The sequence below is a fragment of the Neolamprologus multifasciatus genome, chromosome 1, assembly GCF_963576455.1.
Source record: "Neolamprologus multifasciatus chromosome 1, fNeoMul1.2, whole genome shotgun sequence".
Lineage (NCBI taxonomy): Eukaryota > Metazoa > Chordata > Actinopteri > Cichliformes > Cichlidae > Neolamprologus > Neolamprologus multifasciatus.
In genome coordinates this window covers 7,881,678-7,899,156 of record NC_140439.1, presented here as the reverse complement: position 1 = coordinate 7,899,156, position 17,479 = coordinate 7,881,678, and the positions used below count along the sequence as shown (strand labels likewise).

Here is a 17,479-nt window from a genome sequence, read left to right as displayed (position 1 = left end):
CTGGTTTATGTTGTGTCCAGCTGGCATACGTGTGTGCCTTGCAGAGCCGCCCCTAACCCTGCCAATCAGAACAACCCCTCTGGTTAGTTACTTTTTTACTCATTGTAATGTATTACAACACAGAGAGCTGACTGTTGGTCTTGGAGTTGGGGAAATTGGCTCATTTCTGTGTTTTCTCTCAGTCAGATGTGAAAACAGTGATTTATGTCAGATCTTTTCCTAGACAGCAACACCGTGCTTGAGCTTCTTGCCCTGATGTACACTGTTTTTGTGGAACTCTGACATAGAAAGTTAGCAGTCCCCATCACCCCTCAATAGCCTTAATAATAGCAATGTTGACAGGTTGAAATAAATTGAAATAGTCTCTTTACAAACCAGCAATTTGAAGCTCAAAAAGAGTTAAAAAAATCCACACAATTAGTTTGTTCATGCTGCATTGACCTACCTTGCACTTGCAAGTGGTGCAGGGTGATTTGGGCATATGCCATGTGTCTCCGCTGAGGCGGGCGATGCCTGCGGGGTCCTTGCATGTCTGCCGAATGTCATACGACAGGTTGTCAGCCAGGCAGGGGTCTGTGACGCAGCGTGGGCAACATTCGCCCTCTGCCACTGCCGTGTACTCGCACATCAACGTGGGGCAAACTAGAGGCCAGCAGTCGACCTCCCCTTCCTGCAGAGACACAGGCAGTGATAAAAAAAAGCACCAGAATTGCTATAGCATGTGTGAATTTTCTTTTCTTTTTTTTTAGTGTGTGTTTGTGTGTGAGACAGAGAAAGAATCCAGTTACAGATCTCACGCTGGTCTGTTGCCACATCTCTAATTAGAGAGGTGGTAATTTTCACAGCCCTCATACACACACAGTTAACCAGCAGATCAGGGAGTGGTATAAATTAAAGCCCTGCTCTGAGCTTCATGTTGGAGAGGAGGGTTTTGTCTTTTTGATGTGATCTGTGTCTTCCAACAAAGCTCTTTACCACACTCAGCATGAATGCCTGCTTTTATTTAAAATGGACAATAGCTTCTGTGTGAATGTGTGTGTGTGTGTGTGTACAAACCATGCAGCGGCACTGCTGGCAGCCGTACAGCCAAGATGCTCCGCTGCGGTAAAGTGTGCGTCCGCTCTGATCCAGACACTGGCTGCTGGGCCTGTTGTCACATCCAGGACAGCAGAACAGATCCTCTTCTGGGTCTCCACAGTCACAAGGTCTCCGCCTGCAGTACGTCTGCCCATCCTAAACAACAAACGTCACACACATCAGGGTGCAAACTGGCTTAAATAATGTACGTAGCTTATCATCTCTGTATATTCTGGGTTGTAAAATACAATACCCAATACACAATGAAGGTGTCCCTCAGTAAAACAAAGGGCTTAAAACAATGTGATTTATATAAAAATGAAATAATGGGTCTATAAACATGAAATATTACTGTGAACAAACACAGTTTGAGCACTTTCCTGAGGCAGATTTTTACTTTTGTGTAAATGATCCGTCATTGTCTTTGACAAATGGGAACACCCTGAAGTCGCCGTACCAAGGCACAGCCTTACAAACAATGCATTTTCTGACTTTCTCCTTTTCATATGTCTCCCACTCTCTCTCATCAATTTGCAAAACAATAACATGAACACCAAGCAGGCTTTTAAAGCACCTTGTTTATTTTTTCTAAATTAAAATTTAATATCTGATTTATATAAATATGTCTGGACTAAAATTAGTAACTTGTTAAGCACTTTTGACAACAAGTCTTGCTGACAGTCAACCAAACTGGGTGGGGGGCATCCTCTACTGAGAGCAGGTCTGGACCATGGATGATATAAAGCAGGTTTGAAAAGTGAGGATAATGCGAAAGTGCCTTGAACCTGCATTCTCTCTGAAGGCCACCGGATGGTAAAGCTGCAGTTGTAAAGACTTCTATGGAAAAGTCTATGAAAAAATTGCTACAGTATCTGTCTTGATCTTTGTAAAGAGTTTCCTGCTAGCTTCATGGCTCAGTCACTTGTTTCGGGTTCTATTTAATAAAGAATGACTTCTTTTTTATAGATCATGGTGAAACTCTGTTAAAAAATTAGGACTTGTCAGTCACAAGTCATTAGCTAATGGGTTTCACAGTCAGACAAGCTCCAGTTTGTTGAAACCAGAAGGGTGATGGTGAAAATGCTAATCTTGAGGCTTGAGTTTGAGACTTTAGAAATCAGTGGTAGATTAGCTCACCTTTTATACCGTCTATGGTCTACATCTGCATCTCTTTAACTTATCTTATTACCCAAAGCCTCGCAAGAGCATGGTGCTTCCACCATCATCATCATCATGTTTGGTTGAAGGGATGCTATTGATTGGATGTTGATCAGTGTCTGGATTGCTCCATTCCAGGTGTTTGGAATTGTCGCCACACTGTCCTTCTTTAACGTTCTCCCACATTCACAAAGGAACTCTGGCTCTCAGTCAAAGTCACCAGTGGGTTCTTGGTTGCCTGTCTGTTATACAGGGTGGGCCATTTATATGGATACACCGTAATAAAATGGGAATGGTTGGTGATATTAAAGTCCTGTTTGTGGCACAGTAGTATATGTGAGGGGGCAAACTCCTCAAGATGGGTGGTGACCATGGTGGCCATTTAAAAGTCGGCCATCTTGGATACAACTTTTGTTTTTTCAATAGGAATAGGGCCATGTGACACATCAAACTTATTGGTAATGTCACAAGAAAAACAATATACTAATGTGCCACAAACAGGACTTTAATATCACCAACCATTCTCATTTTATTACGGTGTATCCATATAAATGGCCCACCCTGTAGAATTGGCTGGGTGGACAGGTCTAGAAAGTCTGTTGGTGGCTGTCGAAAATATTCAATCCTTCATCATCTCAGTAGATGATTCACTCGACATATGGCTTGAGGTTCATACTGACTTAAACTGACAAAAACTTTGTAACTTCACTGACAGGGATTTACATTTCCTATTTATGTCCAGTTGTTTCAGTTAGACACAGATGTGTTCTAGTCAAGATATAAAAGCATCTCAAGTGTCATTGATAGAAGTGGGACGCACCAGAGCTCAATAGTGTGTGTCATAACAAAGAGCCTGAAGAACAAAGAGCATAACAAAGAGCCTTTTTAACACTTTGATTAATAATTGAAAACATCTATAAAAAAATCCTCTGGTGATGTTTGTCTTTCTTTTTCTTAAACTAAGTTTTTTTAATCTAATATAAGCATCAAGAGAACACTAAATGGCTAAAAGACACTAAAGATGTAGAAACATACCTATGGGTGATTTCATTTTCTTGTAACAAATTTTACTTTTTCCCATTTTAAAAAAGCAATTTAATAGCACTCTAAATGAGACTAGAAGGGGTTGGGCGGCAAAGTGAAATGCAGAAGAATCCGACTGATCTGCCTTTCCAGCCGCTGTGTCATTGGCTCCCTGTCTGTACCTGGAGAAAACTTTATGGTCCATTTTACTCAGCACAGCCAGCACTGTCTGGCCCCAGGACGGCAGTGTAATGGAGATGTAAAAATGTTACATAAAAAGGCTGTTAGAAAATGTATGAGGGCCATAAAGTCATTCTGCATACCATTAAAAGGGCAATACAGAGCCAATGTTTTATCGATGCATATTGTCCTGCTACAGTAACTTGTGAGTCCCGGGGTGCCGGTACTGATGGCCTTGGTCTTTACAGTTACAACCCTGGACTTGCTGGGGAAATTACTGCCAATTGTATCGTGCTGGCAGAAAATATGAATGCAGGCTGCTCTTTTTAGTACAAGGAATACGACCACATCTGAATGACAATGACATGCATTTGTGCCAATCAAAACAACTTTACTGCTCTTTTCAATAATAACTGTTTGATAAATTTGATGACTGCAGACAGCAGTCTTTCTTTTAAGGAGGTATGATTTGTACAACATAGTCGTACAGAATATTGTTGGAATTTTCTCAAATTAATTCACTTAGGGAGCTTGTTGATCTTTGTAGAACTTTTATAGAACTCTAAAATGTTATTTATTTTTTTACTTAACTTGATTATCTGTTTCATTTTTTAAGGCTGAATAAGGAAGATCTTTGGTTTTAAGTCTCACTTTCATTTCACATGGCAGTGTGTTTGCACAAATGTATTCCTCGCTGTCATCTTTGGCTGTAGCTCAGGCGGAAGAGCAGGTCATCTACTGATTAGAAGGTTGGTGGTTTGATTCCTGGCTTCCCCTAGTCTGCATGCCAAATATTCTTGGGCAAGATACTAACCCCAAATTGCTCTCCGATGCATCCATCGGAGTATGAATGCGAATGTTAGTTAGAAAGCATTAAGAAAATGTGCTTGCGTGAATCGGTATGAATGCACAAGTTGTGTAAAGCGCTTTGAGTGCACAGAAGAGTAGAAAAGCACTATAAAAGAACCAGTCCATTTACCATCTTTCTAATTTGTGGCTTTTTCAGTCTGTTATTTCTGATATGTTCATCTTTAATTTCCCTCTCTTTTCACAGACTACACTAACTTTGTTGCTCCTCTACAGTCACAAGCGATTTTCATTGCTGGTCCCAAGACACCAGATCACTGCTTGCTTACATTCAGTGAGCATCCCATATCAAACTTCCCTTCAACACCCCTTCAACAGCTGGAATAAAAACCAACGTACCTGTGGATCCATAAGTAAGTGAAAGACTCTTTAGCATGTATATTTTAATCTTGTAGTAAAGCTTTTTCTTTTCTTTATGTCACTTATGTCACACTACAGTAAAACTACAACAGCAAAGCCAATGATTTCCTGGGGATTGCGTTGAATTCTTTCACATTTGCAGCTGCTGATTGCACAATTGCAAGCATTTGGTTTTGGTTTGGTTTTCTGGCTCTGAATGTAAGATTTGTTAATTTAATGGTTTATCACAGTTAATCGCTACCAGACAAGGAAATTTCAAAATGATCACCAGAGTGATTCTATTTCAGAAACATAAACAGGTAAAAACAGAGGCTTCAGTCCTGACAGTTCATCACTGCTTTTGCTACTTGTTGAAGTTCAGGTTCTGGTCGCTGGGCTGGGGTTGGCATGCACTCAACTATAAAATCACTCTGGTTTCTTGGCTAGCTTTCTGTTAGCATGCTGTCTGTGCAGATACTTGCAAAGACCAGCAGTTGTGTTAGCATTAATCAGGTAGTTCTCTTTCAAACATTCGTTAGCTGTCTCGCCATTCCAAGCCAGCTATACCAAGCTTCCCTAACATGGCATGACTGCTGCCCAGCTGCCCAGAATTCCACCCCTGCGGTAGAAAAATCTCAGGTTCAGATACACATGATGACTGTGTGATGTTCAACACGCCTAAGCGGCTGTTTCCACAACGGGTTCATGCGAACACTGCACTCGCTTTACCCTGAAAAGCCTTTGTCAAAGGCTAGCCCACCAGGCTAGCCTGTCGAACAAGAACTCAATGCTGTCTCCAGTCGTCGCACCAATGGAGCACATTGAGTTGGCCACGCAAGGCACCAGGACATCGCCCTCCTACTGGTGGACGATGCCGAGGTCAGCTGCAAAAGCTATGTTGTCCTTTTCCCCCAAGGCTAACAGTGAGCCACACCGTGAATTCTCTGAGGGAGCATCGGAGCATCTCATTTCGGACAAGGATGACAACATTTTCTTTGGCCCCTCTGGTTGGAATTCTGCAACACAAGGGGCCAATTGTGAGAACCTTGGCACACAGTCCCGCGGCATGGAGCTACATTGTAAAACTGGCAGCTGAAAAGCTGGCAATCCCATGGCCCACTTCCTCCAAACACGAACTGAAATCAGTTGATTGCAACAGAAGGAAAAAAACATATTTGCTTGATGTTTAATTTTCTTTCTATCCCCTGCGTGTGCACATAACTGAAGAACCCTTGCAATGCAAATTATAATGTGATTACAGTAACGTACTCCCTTGTAACGCATTAATCCCAACACTGGCTGCATTATCACAAACATTTAGCTAATTTCCAACTTGATGCTAATTTGAAACGTAATGAAACATCATAACTTATAAGTACCAGAGAAAGTTTACCCAAAGTTTTTAACGGGGCAGAAATTAGATATCCTAGTGGCAAACTTCAAAATATATAAGCCGATAAAGCATCGTTGAGACAACTGCTCTTAGCTGGTATTTCAGGCCAAATAACTCTCTGTCTGATTTAGATTAATTTCACACTCCAATGCTTTCTTCAAAAAGAAACATCTGATCAATATCCCACTTTCCTGCTGCAACAGTGCACCATCTCATTCTGGCTCCTGAGCACATCAAAGAGTCATTAAGATGCCAAAAATATTTGTCACACTGTAATGCAGGCTAATCATAAACAGATGGGAGAAGAGCGTGGGGATTTTTTTTGTATGAACGGTATGAATGGTCAGAAATGTTTCATACTTTGTGTTTGTGTCATAACTTGGCATATATTAGCCAAATTAATCTACACACTTAATTGCTATGTGTGCTAAATACTTAGGGGAGGTTTTGAGATGTGTAGAAGGCACAATGTGTGGATGTTAAAGAGAATTTTTAAGTCTTATTTGTATAGTTTTGCTCATCCTTCTTATCAGTTGTTACAACACCATAGCCACTAAGTTTATTGCTGATATCACCACCTTTACAGCTTTGCTAATCTTTGATATGATTCCAATGGAGTTGTTTAGAGGATTTCGACAAACTGCTGGTAACAATGTAGCTTTGTTCCCAGATCTCAGCTTTTACTTAAGTATATTGTTGTTTTGTTACAAATAAAGGTTCTTCCAGACAGTGAATGATTACTGCTGGAATCAGCAGGATGCAACTTTGGCACAGGAACTCCTGGCTACTTCCTGTCCTACGAGCCTATAAAACACAGACTGCTGCTGTCAAACTACTGCTCTGCATGCTGTTAAACAGAGCAGATTATAGTGTGGAGTAGAGGAATTAAGCATAGAGATATAACTAATATATGCCTTGCCTACTGTTGTAAAATAATGAATCTTGTTTATAGATCCAGATGGGTAACAGTAACAGACTTGATGCTGATATTGCAAGCCTCTGTTATTGATCTGTCTGGCCTCTGCTGGCAAAGTTTTTTTATCATTTATTGAACCTCAGATACAGTAAAATTTTTCCAGGAGGTCAGAGACACGATTATGGATCTCCAGCTGCATTGTTGTAAAGAGTGAGAGAGAGAAGCTGAAAAAGTTTAGCTGTCATGTCTGAATGCAGAGACAAAGCCAGCATGCATTAATGAGACTGGCTTCTGCTCTTCTCTTTGTTAACTCTCAACTGAGGAGCACAGTTGTGGTAGAAATATTCAGAGTAAAAACAATGGAAGCACAGGAAACTGTGCGATAGGATCAGGCCAGCAAAAATTGCAAAACTAATTCACTGAAATTAAGAAAGAGGTTAAACTAATGGAAGAGGAGATTTTTCTGCGTTCCCTACTAACCCAACTCCACTTTCAGCATTTACTGTTCGAGTTCACTGAACAGCCAGTGCACATGTTACTCATGTTACTCATGTTGTGACTGTATTTTCAGTATTGTATTGCTCCCACGTTTATAAAGCCAGCTGCATTTCCAGTGCGCCTGTAATTTTTGGAATATCAAATGTATTTTATAGAATTACAATTTATTAAATTGATGAAATTTCATGGAAAATGACTGTTATGTCAATGATTTGATAAGTATCTGATGATAAGTGTAATTTTGTATTATTCGATTAGTAATTGTGGAATTCCACAGGGTGGTGTGCTCGGGCCAATAATATTTGCATTATACATGTTTCCCTTAGGCCAGGGGTGTCAAACTCAAAAACACAGTGGGCCAAAATTCAAAACTGGAACAAAGTCGCGGGCTAACCTTAATATTTATTGAAAAAAAAAATCTTCCTCTAGATATAAGAATGAATCTTTTCTTATGGACTCAAATAAGTTTTGCTGAAAAACTGAATATGGAACAAGCAAAGCTTAATACTAAACAATATATATATTCAGTGTTGGGGAGTAACGGAATACATGTACCGCCGTTACGTATTTAAAATACAAAATATGAGTAACTGTATTCCGTTACAGTTACCGTTTAAAAAGGTGGTATTTAGAATACAGTTACTTTGTTGAAATAAATGGATTACACGGCGGTACTTCCCTGTTTCATATTGTGGCGGGTCAGGACTGTTTGGGTTTTGTTTGACAGCTATGTTCTGTCGTTCCAGGCGGCAGCGTTACGGTTGCCATGGTTACAGGGTGACGCTCTCTCTCTGCGTGTTTCCTGGCTGAGAGAGGCCTTTTTGTTGTTGTTGTGCTAAGCTAATAGGCAGAATGCTACAGGTATAGCTCTAAAGAATGTAGCATCATAGGCAGTGTAGTCCGTGCTGCAGGGAGAATGGACTGCCATACACGTTATGTGTCTGTGAGCGAGGGAGGGAGAAAAAGGAAAAGTACGAGCTGTCATCGAGCAAAAACGGGAGCTGGAAGCATGTAAATATAATAATAACCACTGCAGCCAAGAAGAGAGCCTGACGAGCCCAGTTGTAAGTACGCTATTAAGACTCGACTGTACACCGTGTTCGTGTTTTCCTCCAAAAACAATAAGTTCTGTTGGAGCAGCCTTTCAATGCCTCTCTCTCACTAGCAAAGTTGACCCAGACAACAAAGTAAAGCTATTTTTCGGCTACGAGCCCGACTCAGAACCCACCGTATTAGCCAGAGGTCCCTTTACTACGGTTTGGAGCCGCGGACCTTCAGTAACAGTAAGAAATCACAGCAATAGTACATTCATGTAGTTGTAAACAGCATAATAATATATTAAGTAATCCAAAGTATTCAGAATACGTTACTCTCATTGAGTAACATAACGAAATACGTTACAGAATACATTTTGGGGCATGTATTCTGTATTCTGTAATGGAATACATTTTAAAAGTAACCTTCCCAACACTGTATATATTAGCTGTATAATACCAGTAGGCCAGCTCTAATAGTAATTTGGTATGGCTTCGCGGGCCAGAGTTTGACACCTATGCCTTAGGCAGTATTACTGAAAGCCACAGCATACATTTTCACTGGCATGCAGATGATACCCAGCTTTATCTATCTATATATCTATCTATATAATCCAGATGACACACAGCAATTAGCTAAACAGAAGGAATGTCTTATATACATAAAAACATAAAAAATTAGAAACATCCTGTCTCAGAGTGATGCTGAAAACTAGTTCATGCATTTATCACATCTAGGCTGAACTGCTGTAATTTATTATTATTATTATTATTATTATTATTATTATTATTATTATTATTATTATTGTCTTTAAAGTGTCCTATAAAGCCTTCAGTTCCAAACTGCAGTAGTGAGAGTACTGACAGGGACTAGAAAGAGAGAGCATATTTCTCCCATATTAGCCTCTCTTCATCAGCTACCTATTAAATCCAGAATCAAATTTAAAATCAATCTAGTCTGGGAGTCATTTCTCTATTATTATAGGGTTTTTACCTTCCAATATAAAGCTCCTTGAGGTGTAAGGATTTAGCACTGTATAAATAAAAATTGAACTGCATTGAATTGAATGTCAAACTATTGACTGGTGCTCACATGGTTTTATATATATTTTTTACTGTCCTTGGATGACCAAAAAGCTATGATCCACCCATAATACACCTGGTCATAATAAAAACTCATTCATGGGAGGTCAGAGACAAGATTATGGATCACTTTCAGTTCCTGGTTGAAGTTTCGGCCAAAACTTCAAAAAAGTTAAAAAAAAAAATCCACTGTTAACAACAGTATCGCTTATTGCAATAAATGTGTATGCACGTGATCATGTTCTATACCTTGCAGGAGCATACAGCACAGCGATCAAAGCTGGGTTTCCAATCTTCTCCATTGCGCCTCATTCCTTCTTCCTGTGGGCAGTCACCACTGCAGCCTGGACCAGATGTGCACACACAGTCATAGCCTCCTGGGAGGTTCACACACACACTGTCATTCCAGCAGGTGTGTGTCTGCAAACTGCACTCGTCAATGTCTGGAAAACAGAGAGTAATCCATAGTAAATAAATGCCGGTCTTCTGTTTAAAGTTAGTTCTGTAAATGTAATTGTGTGACTAACAGTAAGGGTCAATAAAAGATCAATGGAAGAGAAAGAAACTGAGATCATAAAGTCATAAAACCAGTTAGGGACGGGGTGTGTTTGACTGAATTTACCAACGTCAGACGTTTTTGTTCGTGTTTCACTTTGCAAAGACGGACCTCATCACACCACAGATCTAAATATGACGATGTTTGTGAGAAGGCGCAACAGTTTGGATAATGAAACCAGTGAAGTTCCCAATACACAAAGGCCACCACCTCATTCATTTATTATATTTATTTCTCTGAAGGTGCAATTAAAGGCAGTTCTCAGTCTGAACGCTCAATGGTAATGATAATAATGAGGTAAACTTGGTCTAAAATCACAGGGATTATCTTGTTGATAAATCTGATTTCAAAGTATGCTAGTATTTACATGTCTTCCATTCTTATTCAGCGAATATCCAAGTTTTCCCCCCCTCACACATTAATCTTTATAATTCTGATTCTCTTTATTTTAGACTATCACACTCCTCTCGTGGGATGGTGTAATATTCCTTTTTCCTTGACTTTTCTAACAGGACCATCTGCATACAAAAACAATATTATTTTGCTCTCTAATTATTTTTAAGATACATGACAAAGGGCATATTTAGCTTCTAATCAAAATGCACTGTGCAAACTCTACTACTTTGCTTGTCTAAATTATAAATTTGCAGCCTTTCTTCGTGCCTGACACCTGTTAGTAGAAGCACAAGTACACATTAATTACAATGAATGGATTATGTTCAAGATTAACCTTTTTTTCCCCCCGAAGAACAATCGTGTTCTTTTATCCGGTCCTTGATATCAAATGAAGCACATGTATTACAACACAAAATGCACTATTTTGCACATCTACACATGGGAATGTTTACCGTGTGGGGGATGTGGTGTACATGCACGTTCGATTTTTTCCCCCGCACATTATTGTGGATTCTGGAAAATATCTAATGTGACATTTATGATGTTTACAAATCTTTATTTTAACTCCCAAGTGCAGTCACTCCGTCAAATTACAGCATTTAGTTATTTTAGTGGCAGCAACTGAATTGACAAGTTGTGGTCAGTTAGGGAGGAGCAGCCAGAGTGCTGGCATCAGGCAGATTATACTTTGCATACATACTGGAATCATAGCTTTAGCCACTTCGTTTATATTCTCTTAGCCCATTTGGCCGAATCATCAAAGGATCTGCTCAGTCAGCTTCTTTCCCACTTTTACCCACTTGAGATCAAACAAACTAATCATAACAGAGAGAGCAGATGGCATTTTTCTCTGCTTTTCTTTATCAGCATGGCACAGGAAGGTAGGTGCCAAATGTCTGTCCATAACTATTACAAAGCCCTATAATTTAACTCACTTTATCCCCACTAAATGTGAAGTAATCGGAGAAAAAGGGAAAAAACAATTTTCTTTTAACAGCAGTTTGTTTTTTTCCTCTTCCCTGCTAGAGCCTGCTGCCTGAAGTCATCAATCACATTCATTCGGTACTGGCCGCATGCTAGCAGTGTTACAGGAGCAAATTGCAAAAGCAGAAAGAAAAATTGAAACTACATTATAAATAGTTAAATTCCTGATTTACTGTATACTGAAGCATTGTACTCCCACTGGGAGGAAAATAGTCAACAGGTCAATTTACATTGGACTCAAGGTGAGTGATGACCGTCAGCACGGTTAAGAAGACTGATTTCCACATCACCATGTTTCCTTCATGATTCTTACTGTTCACATTTCCATCAGATGATTTTTGGACATGCCAGACTGAGCTCTGCATGATTACACTGCCTCAGCTTTGTTTTTTAATTTGTATACAGTACTGTGAAAAGTACTTGCCCCTTTGCTGATCTTATTTTTTTATTGTTTTGTTATCTTTTGTCACCTGTGTATGTGTCAGATCATCAAACGTATTGTAATATTAGACAAAGATAACACAGGTAAACACAAAATACAGTTTTTAAATGATTATTTTATTATTTGAGAGAAATTTTGAGAGAAAAAAGCTATCCAAACACACCTGGAACCTATCTGAAAAAAAAAAAAGCCACAAGAAAGAGACTGGGCAAAGGTCACCCCTGGGAGAGTAAAAACCACCGCTGACCAAAAAGAGCACAAAAGCTTGTCTCACATTTGCTAAAAAAACACATCTTGATTCCCAAATACTAGTTCCAAATAAAGGTTTTTGGAACTTTTTGTAAAGTTTGGCTCCTGTCACATCTGGCATAAAACTAACAACTAACACATCTTTAGAGTGGGGTACTCCGGCCTCAAATCCAATTGACGCATCAGTGGTAGGGAAGCATGTTATCATACACAACATCCAACATTTCACTATGTGACGGCTGTGGCTCAGAAGGTAGAGCAGGCTGTCTACCAATTGGAAGGGCAGCGATTTGAACTTCAGTGTCCTTGAGTGAGATCCCAAACTCCAAATTGTGCCAGAGTGTGATAATCAGAAAATACTTAAAGGCATAGACCAAAGTACTGTATGAATGCGGCTTGTAGTAAAAAAGTGGTTTAAATGCTCAACTACAGTAGAACAAACATTTCTATAAGTACCAGTCCACTTAATGTACAGATTCTTACATCTTACTTGTTTACTTTAACTATTTTCTGGTCTATAAAACTATTTTTTTTGTTCTGTCTCGATGGTAACCATCTGACTATGACTTTTCCTCACAAAAAGAAAGGTGGTTTCTATTCCATATCCAGAACTGTGTGCTTGAGATGACCATCATAGCAATATTTGCCCCCACTGACATCACACAAGTAGAAAAAACTGTGTAAAACTAAGCATTTAGAAAATCTCAGGTTTTTCTTTTGCTTCATAGGAATTACATGTACAGAAAATGTAAGAAAGAAAATGTCCCACATGAATATTTCACATGGCTTACTAGAGCCATGTCTTAATTAGGCCTTTAACTATTTCCCCCAAATCAATAACAGACATCAACATCATGGTTCAAACAAGAAGGCATGTGCACAGTTTTAGACATGTCTTTAATACCACCAAGACACAGATGAATGGGGAGTTTTTAAAGCACAGATATTAAGAAGCTGGCTGCAGTAAAGATCCCTTTATTGAGCTATAGCTTTGTTCACAGTGTTGGGGAGTAACGGAATACATGTACCGCCGTTACGTATTTAAAATACAAAATATGAGTAACTGTATTCCGTTACGGTTACCGCTTAAAAAGGTGGTATTTAGAATACAGTTACTTTGGAGGAGGGAGAAAAAGGAGAGTGGAAAAGTAGAGTTGTCATCGAGCAAAAACGGGAGCTGGAAGCATGTAAATATAATAATAACCACTGCAGCCAAGAAGAGTGCCTGACAAGCCCAGTTGTAAGTAAGCTATTAAGACTCGACTGTACGCTGTGTTCGTGTTTTCCTCTGAAAAAATAAGTTCAACGCCTCTCTTTGTCTCTGGCAAGCAAAGTTGACCCACACAACAAAGTAAAGCTATTTTTCGGCTACGAGCCCAACACGGAACCCGCCAGAGGTCCCTTTACTACGGTTCGGAGCTGCGGACCTTCAGTAACAGTAATAAATCACAGCAATAGTACATTCACGTAGTTGTAAACAGCATGATAATATATTAAGTAATCCAAAGTATTCAGAATACGTTACTCTCATTGAGTAACGTAACGGAATACGTTACAGAATACATTTTGGGGCATGTATTCTGTATTCTGTAATGGAATACATTTTAAAAGTAACCTTCCCAACACTGTTTGTGCATACTCACAAAAGTACAGTTAGATGGTAAAGTGTCTCTCTCTCTCTCCTTCCCTCCAAATGGTCCTAAGCCAGGTTCTGCCAGAGGTTTCTTCCTGTGAAAATGGAGTTTTTCCTTCCCACTGTTTGCAAGGGCTTGCTCATAGGGGATTTTCTGATTGTTGGGGTTTTTCTGTATTATTGTAGGGTCTTTACTTTACAGTATAATGCACCTTGAGGCAACTGTTGCTGTGATTTGGCATTGTATAAATACAATTACATTGAATTGAATTGAAAAGGTGTTTGTAGTGAGTGCCAGAGTGCATCTTAAATAACACAGCTGATCAGGGGCAGCTGTAAAGTTTGTACTGCTTTATGAATTGTGAGTGAAAAACACAGCCAAACAAATGTAAGGCGATTTATTGCTACCTCAATCAGTGCTTACGAGCTAATATTAACTTGCTATAAGAGTGTAATGTTATCAAAGGACACACTAAAGCAACAAAAACACATGACTTGTACCTTTGGAGTGTTAGACTGACATTTTTAGCACCTCTGGCACAAGTTGCTCAGACTGTTAACACCATGCAACATATATTTATGTTACTGCTGGTGGAAAATGATGAGTGGTACCCAGCAGGCAGACCTGCTTTGTGTGGATACATGAATCTTGGCCAGTGCCTGTTGCCAAATCATCCCTAACAATGGTGACACTGCTTAATGTATAGCGCTCTAATTGGTTGCAGTATCAAGTTTGCACGATACAGAGAGACAGAGATCAGAAAGCGGCGCAGTCGGGAATTTATTGTGCCAGCAACAGACTATTTGCATACGCTAAATGAAATCCCCATCAGCCAGTCAGACACACTGTACCTCTGCTGGTGGAGGATTAATGCTCTTCATGCTACATTCGCCACATTCAGCCACAAGCTGCTGCTCACAGATGAAGCCTGCTCTCACATGTGGCCTACGAAAGACGACTAAATACAAAAAGCCCTTTAGAGTAACCATCTGAGCACAGCCAATCACATGTAGAACTTACACTTGCAGTTAAATGTGCTGTTACACATGAAAGCACTAATCCTGCGTATGTACATGATAACACACATTTACAACAAGCGCACAAATTACTAAATCCCTCTGACAGATGCTGGTAATTATAGAGCTTCAGAAAGCTTGGGTATTTTAGTATTTACACTATTTTTCTTTGGTATGTCTCCAGGCAGTCCATATGGAAAAGGTCACGTACACCACAGAGAGAGGGAAAATGATGCAGAAACCCTGTCTTGCAGGGAGACAGTGCGAGTTTATGCGGTATTATCCTCATCTTTATTCACAATCTGTTTATTAAAGCCACCTGTCTCCCCCTAAAGCATTAGGCATAATGAACGACTGTCAAAATGCAGCCCATGCAGCTTTCAGTCACAGCCTCACCACAGCAGAGTTGCGTGGCACAATGCAACACTATACAGTGTTTTGCCTGGGGCATCGCGACGTGGTTTAGCCAAGCCAACACACAGAACTAAGAAAGCAGTGAAATCTATCGTGAGAAAACACAATATGACAGAGAGAGGAAGGCAGACTATGCGGATGTGTTTGAAGCGCCTGTGTGACAGCTGATTAATGGCCCTCTCACGCCCAAATTGAGGCAGAGTGCACTTAGTGGCTTCACAAATAAAACACTCTTGTAGATCCATGTGTCACACAGCAGGATGCCCTCAGAGCAGCTGAGTCATTTGCTCTATGTTCAAAGACAGAAATTAATACCAATGTTACAACAAAACATATATATACATATATATATATATATATATATATATATATATATATATATATATATATATATATATATATATATATATATATATATATATATGTATATATATATATAAAAAACCCAAAGTGACACGTCCTTTTCATACCAGCCATTATCACAGGGCACACATCCACCAACACTGTATAATTCCCTAATTTCCTTTTTTGCCAAAACACAGAATATTTCCGACTGATTACCACTTGAGTTATTTTTGCCACCACATAACCGGAACCTATTCCAGTTTATTTTAAAGTAATATGTTAAAGTGAAGCTATTTGAGTATTAGATTTGTGTGTCCTAACCTCTTTGCTATATGCAATTACTTACATTTGTACAAAGAGTCTCTAATTCTTGTCCCTAGCCATCTCCTGCATGGCTGCAAGGGTGCAGGGTAGGGAACACCTCTGACATTTTTCCCTCCACATGTTTCCTGACTGTTTTGTTTGGCTAGGGTGAGCGTCAGTACTGATGGCATGAGGGTGGCCTGAGGGCCCAACGTCCTCTAGTGGGCCCTGTGCACACTGCCTGCCACCGTGGAGCCCGACTGGCATTTGCCGTAGAATATCAGAATTAGCACAGGTCCACCGCTGGCGACCTGTGTTTCTCACAGATGAGAGCAGGCTCACCCTGAGCACATGTGACAGACATGAAAGGGTTGCACCATTTTTTCATTTTGATTTTTGGGATGTCTTTGAATTCCGCCCTCTGTTGATCATTTCCATTTCCATCTAACAATGTAGCATCCCTTTGTTCCTATCACATTACTCGATCCATGTCAGTTTAGATATCATGAGTGTTTGTTCCCCCCATTGAGCTCTGAAGTGTTTTCCAAGTGTTCCTTTTTTCTGAGTTCTACTCCCACCTCCTTAACCCAATATCAGTAAAAGGACAGGATTTGGCATTTTATGCATAGATCTCAGTGGCTAATGAAAAAAAACAAACAAACAAGTGAATGAGAAGCTAGCCACATAGAAGCAGTTCTGTGTACGAAAATATGAGAGCAATCATATCTCATAGATATTCATTTAGGGAGGGTGCTGGTTCATCAAAAGTCTTTGAAGTTTTCCATCTCCACACTGTTGCTCCCACAAACCTTTATTGTTAATCTGTTGGATATTCTGTAAAAAAATAATGACGAGGAGTAACTCGCACAGGTGGTGGTGACACGCTCTTGGCAAACACAGAGCCAACAACGTGGTTAACTGACTAGTATTGCTGCTCCCTGCTTCGAGCTGGCTTTCTTATTACAAAATGCTACTTTATGTTCAGTTGACTCATGAAGGGCTGTTGGAGGGATATTGTGGAAGGGGGAAAATCCTGTTAAAATGTCATTTGTACTTATTTCCCCTGCCGGCTTCCAGCCTAATACTGTAAATTGGGCGAGAAAAGGTGGCGGATATACTATCTCTCCAACATGCACTCAAACGCATCAGACATGTACCATCCACATTTATGAAGCCTAGAAAGCAACACAAGTGCTTTCACTAATCACACCACTGCATACACCAAATTTCCAGTCATAAAGCCTCAGAACACAAGAAAGTTAACATCCAGTTAGACTTGCTTGAAGACTCATGACTGAATGTGCACATCAGAGTAACTAAAGACCATTAGATGAAGGCAATCAACCATATTTATGCATCATATTATCATAAAGACATCTCATTACACAGTGTTTTCTTGTTGTGCCACTAGACACTTGATCAAATAAGTACTACTTCTTCTGATAGAAGTACAAGGAAAAATATGACACCAAAAAAAGCGGTGCACTTAGGGAAGGAGCTTTGTGGAATGTGTTGAAATTAAGAACCAGAGTGGAGAAGTGGATTATATTGCAAGAAGGATTTTCTACAGCA

The 17,479-nt window shown here is 39.8% G+C and overlaps 1 protein-coding gene across 2 annotated transcripts in view; it reads right to left on the bottom strand.

Annotated features, from left to right (window-relative positions):
• Positions 1–17,479, bottom strand: part of LOC146525257 (protein kinase C-binding protein NELL1-like) — a 788,406-nt gene that overhangs the window by 511,956 nt on the left and 258,971 nt on the right. For both annotated transcript variants that reach the window (XR_014876049.1, XM_085172545.1), the window contains exons 17-19: positions 9,818–10,011; positions 1,057–1,233; positions 446–670 (exon numbers count right to left, since the gene is read on the bottom strand). Coding sequence is in view for 1 of the 2 variants with exons in the window: in XM_085172545.1 (XP_085028671.1) it covers positions 446–670; positions 1,057–1,233; positions 9,818–10,011 (596 nt within the window). In the remaining variant the exon portion in view is untranslated. The remainder of the gene's footprint in view (positions 1–445; positions 671–1,056; positions 1,234–9,817; positions 10,012–17,479) is intronic.